Source organism: Impatiens glandulifera, chromosome 7, assembly GCF_907164915.1.
Source record: "Impatiens glandulifera chromosome 7, dImpGla2.1, whole genome shotgun sequence".
Lineage (NCBI taxonomy): Eukaryota > Viridiplantae > Streptophyta > Magnoliopsida > Ericales > Balsaminaceae > Impatiens > Impatiens glandulifera.
Genome location: NC_061868.1, coordinates 11,542,509 through 11,547,210, shown reverse-complemented (window position 1 = coordinate 11,547,210; position 4,702 = coordinate 11,542,509). Strand labels below are relative to the sequence as shown.

The window sequence follows — 4,702 nt, the reverse complement described above, 5'->3', positions numbered from 1 at the left end:
AACTCTATAAATACTTTTTTTATATTAAAGTATAATTTATTATAATTAAAATTACACATTAAATTATAAGATTACAATATTAATCATAATGACATTTAATTATATTTTATATAATTAAATATGGTACACTATTCATTTTTATACATATATCTTTCTAGAGTTATTTAATGACAATAACTCTATTAAATCAAATTTGTTATCTTTCAGGTCATTAAGTTTATTAAATAAAACATATTATATCTTTTAGGTCATTAAGTTTATTCTTTTATTTAGAGCTTAATTATGGAATATATATTTTTTCATCAAATTAAATATGTATTTTAATTTATATAATTAATTTTAAATATTAAATTCTAAAATTATAATATTCTCAGTAATGATATTTAATAATATTTTATATAATTAAATAAAATATTGTACCTATTATTCATATTCATATAAATAATTTTTAAAGCTATTTTTAGCAATAACTATATGAAATAAAATTTGTTTTCTTTATTAGTTTCTAAATTTATTATTTTATTTAGAGCTTAAACCGTTTGAGAGTTAAGAAATAATTAAAAAAAAGTTTAAAATAATTTCTAAGTTTTTGGAAAGAGGCTAAAGTTGATATGCGGTCAAATCAAGGAAATAAGTAATTGTTGGAGGTAATTAATTGATCTAATATTTTACTTTTTTTATTTTAAATTCCTATATTTTTCTTGAATAAATAAATCAATTTTAATCATAAAGATGTTGAACAATCAACCTATTGAATCGTAATGAAAACAAATTCAACCGATTACATTAGAAGGTAAGAATTGGAGAATAGTAGCAGGGTTCATGAGGTGAAATTTCATATTCCATTCTGAAATTATGTTGGATTGCATAACAAGAATTCCATTTTTCTGAATTTATCTCTTTTTTTTCTTTTTCCTTTTTCTTTCTCACATCAACCTTCTTTGTTTTATTTGAATTTCACTTTCTCCTGCCAAATAATTTGGCTACTTAATTATGGTTAATTCATTTTTGTTCTTCGTCTATTTAGATTTTGTTATCTTTGTTTGTTGTGTTTTTTTTTGTCACTTTTATCTACATTTTTAAATTTTTTTTAATTATTTTGATCGGTTGCGTTGTTTACACTTAAGCTTTTTGAGTTAAATTAACTTTCTCTAACTATGTGATCAATTCACTCATTTTCCATGCTCTCGGAAGCGCGTGAAGGGCCGGCATATTCTTCCACATTCTCGTCCTCACTCACTTGTGACCAACTACATAAGGTTATGAGGGACGAAACCTCATAAGCCTTGATCAACTCCTGGAATGAATTACATTCTTCTAGGGGCGGAGCCAGGATGAAAAATTACCTGGAGCTGACTCATTTGTTCGATTTATTCACTTAATTTGTCTTATTTTTTTTTAATTTAAGTAGAGTTGGAGCCCAACCTAACCAAGTAATTTTTTAATTTAGGCAGGGCTGAAGCCCACCCTAGCCCAAGCGTGGCTCCGCTCCTGCATCCGCCTTTCTAAAAGCCTCTATCAAGGAAGTAGCCTTTGGTATTGACTCTATTGTTTTCAAATGATGTTCTGATTCAAGATCCCCGACTAATAGAACCTCATCCCCAAGATGTCTTTTCTTAACCCTCTCTTTGGTATCACTACCTCTATTGTTACATGTTATCTTCACTATTGAACCCATTTGATGTGTCTTCCTTCCCCCTCTATTGTTACATGTGATCTTCATGGATCCATGATTTAATGAAAAATAAATCTCAGATTTAGAAAAAAAGTCTTAAAAAAAAAATAATAATAATAATAGGAACAAGCTTTTTTATAGCCAAAATTAAATCTACTATAAATGCCAAGGTTGCATCTATTTGTAGATTCATAATTTACTTGATACATGGAAATAATGACAACAATAGTGTAGCTAGAAATTGATTCAAAATAAAGCCATAAAAACCTTTAACACCATCAACAAAACATTTTTCTCATATAACTATGGCGAAATGTAATAGAAAAATAGCAACACATAGATGCAACAATAAAATGAAAAATAAACATATGTAATCATAGATGCAATAGCAAAATGTTCAACAGCCAAAATTAGTTTCAAATTAAACATGGAGTTCAAAAAGATAAATCAAACAAAGTCACACAGCACATTACAAGATGTAAACTTGAATAATTGAAACAATTGTGATAACTACACCCATTTTCAGTCTCCATTGAAGTTTCATAAGGAAACAACATTATCTGCATCAAAATTCCAATAGGTTGCAGCTAGATCCTCCTCTTGTTCTCCCTCCCCAGCAAATGTTTCTCTCAATAAATTGGTATTTCCATTACTATAGTTAGGTGTATAACCCAAGGGAACTTGCAGATCATAGCTTGTAAGTGAAGGAGGAACGGGATCCCCAGATGGAAAAGCAACATCTCCAAAGCTCTCCATCATAGTGTATGGAATGGAAGAACTATGAACTTCATACGGTTGCGATTCTGCTTCCACTTGTGCTTGTATTGAAAATTGTCCCATCTATGTAATGAACAAACATTCAGAATTTATGACATACATTAAAAAATCTTTCTATACAAAGATAAGATAATTAATAATTACCTCTTCTTCTAGATTCTGATTTCTCATCATTTGATTGTCATTATTTCCAGCTATATTCCCCTCATATTGTCTCTCTTGAGCAACCGATCCTCCCAATAAGTAAGTGTTGTGTTGGTTAGGAGTAAAATTAGGTGCATAACCTAATGGACCATAGCTCATTAACGAAGGATAACTGAGATTCCCAGAAGGAAAAACAGCAGGACTCATCGATCCTTCGTTAGCAACGATTCCAAAGCCTCCCATTGTTGTAAATGGAAGGGAAGTATTTTGAACTTCAAGAGGTTCTCGTTCTGATTGTTCTTGCACTAACAATTGTTGAATCTGCATGATGAACAAACATTCCGAATTTGTGACATGCATTAAAGAATTTTTCAATACAAAGATAAGACAATTACTAATTACGTACCTCAGCTCCAATCATCTCATTACTGATCATCATTTGTCCGTGATTAGTTCGATTAATCCCCTCGTGTGCTCTTTCTCCAGCAATTGATCCACCAAACACGAACGGAGTTTGCATATCATAGCTTGTATATGAATGAGGAATGGGATTCCAAGATTGAAAATTAGTCGCACTCAACGATCCTTCGAAGCCAATATTTGGAAGGGAAGTATTGTGAACACCATTAACTTGTGATCCTGGTTGTAGTTCTATTATTGTGTGTTCTAACTGCGTGACGAATATACATTCTAATTTGTAACTTAAAACTAAAAAATATTTTAAAATTATAATAAGACGATTATAATTAATTACCTCATTATTTGGCATCTGATTGGTCATCATTTGCAGATCGTTGTTCACTAAAGGTGCTAGAGTTACAACTCTGTTTCTTTTTTTTTCAAATAAAATAAAATGATATAACAAGTTAAATTATAAGGTAAAAAATTAAAACAGGCATTCAATTAATGATTAATATGTACCTAGGTGTTGACCTTGATGGTTGAATTATGTGTCGGATTGATTTGTGTACCACTTTCTTTGATATCACCCCTTCAGCTGTTCACCAAAATTTAACACATGCAGTTAGTGCAAATATAAATTTGACTAAATTATTTGAAAAACTTACCATTCATTAGTTTCTTTGGTCCACCAAGTCTATATTTCTGTATATATATATTAAAGCAATATGTAGTCAATTAATCAAAATAACATTTTCAAATATAAAACACATTGTATAAAAAAGTTAGTAAAATCAATAAGAACTTTCTAATTTAAAATGTAATATATAACTATAGATGGTCATACTAGTTGCACCGAGAATAAATTCAGATAGAAAAATTAAAAACAAATTACCTGTAAATGACTTTTAATATGTGAAAGGGTAAGACCTTCCACTTTCATATGAAGTTGTATATTATTTGCGGTAGCTTCTGCAAATTATAAGAAAATTTCATCAAAAGAATGAGTCATTTCAGGTTCATATGAATCATTTCAAATAAACTCTACAACCACAAAATTTGATCCAACTGAATTAGATAGAGAACTTACTATTATAGCCACCAAGCATGTTCACAACTTTGACAAACTTGCCATGCAGATCAGCATCCCACCGGATTCTTCGATGTTTTAAGGACAGGTTCTTTCCATGATCTTTAACAAGTTTCTTAGTCATTAGTTTTTGCTGTTGCTTCTGATACAAAAGGACATTCTTAGGAATAGGAGCCTTTTGATATGGGGGGACATGATAAGGAATAGAAGGATGATTCATGAAAACATCAGGAGGAGTACTATGATTTTCCATTAATCTCTCTCTCTCTCTCTAGATCTCAATTTCAATCTAGCTTATTCTTTGTGTATTTATGGATGTGTATTGAAATAAACCAGGTTAGCTAGAAAGGGCTCGTCATTTAATTTATGTAGAAATTTATTTTATTTTTTTTAAGAAAGTTACCTTTTTGTAAGTCAACCTCAACAACAAAAAGTTGTAAGTAAATATTTTGGTGGAACAGAAAAAATAAAAGTAAAACATTACATCATGGAAAAAGTTAGAATGTGTTATACATTTTATATAATAATAAATGAAGCTTAATAAACCAAGTAATAAATTCTTCTATTATTCCTATCTTTAAAATCTATAGTTCAATGAAATACTTTTATTTATTATT

General features: G+C 29.5%; 1 protein-coding gene across 1 annotated transcript; it reads right to left on the bottom strand.

Moving 5' to 3' along the window:
* Positions 1–2,215: 2,215 nt before the first annotated feature.
* On the bottom strand, positions 2,216–4,338 carry LOC124909525 (myb family transcription factor APL-like). Its single transcript, XM_047450195.1, has 5 exons — positions 4,086–4,338; positions 3,891–3,967; positions 3,003–3,266; positions 2,597–2,917; positions 2,216–2,515 (listed from the first exon to the last, which is right to left on the bottom strand). Exons 1-5 carry the CDS (start codon positions 4,336–4,338, stop codon positions 2,216–2,218), a joined length of 1,215 nt encoding a protein of 404 aa, XP_047306151.1.
* Between the last annotated feature and the right edge of the window lie 364 nt (positions 4,339–4,702).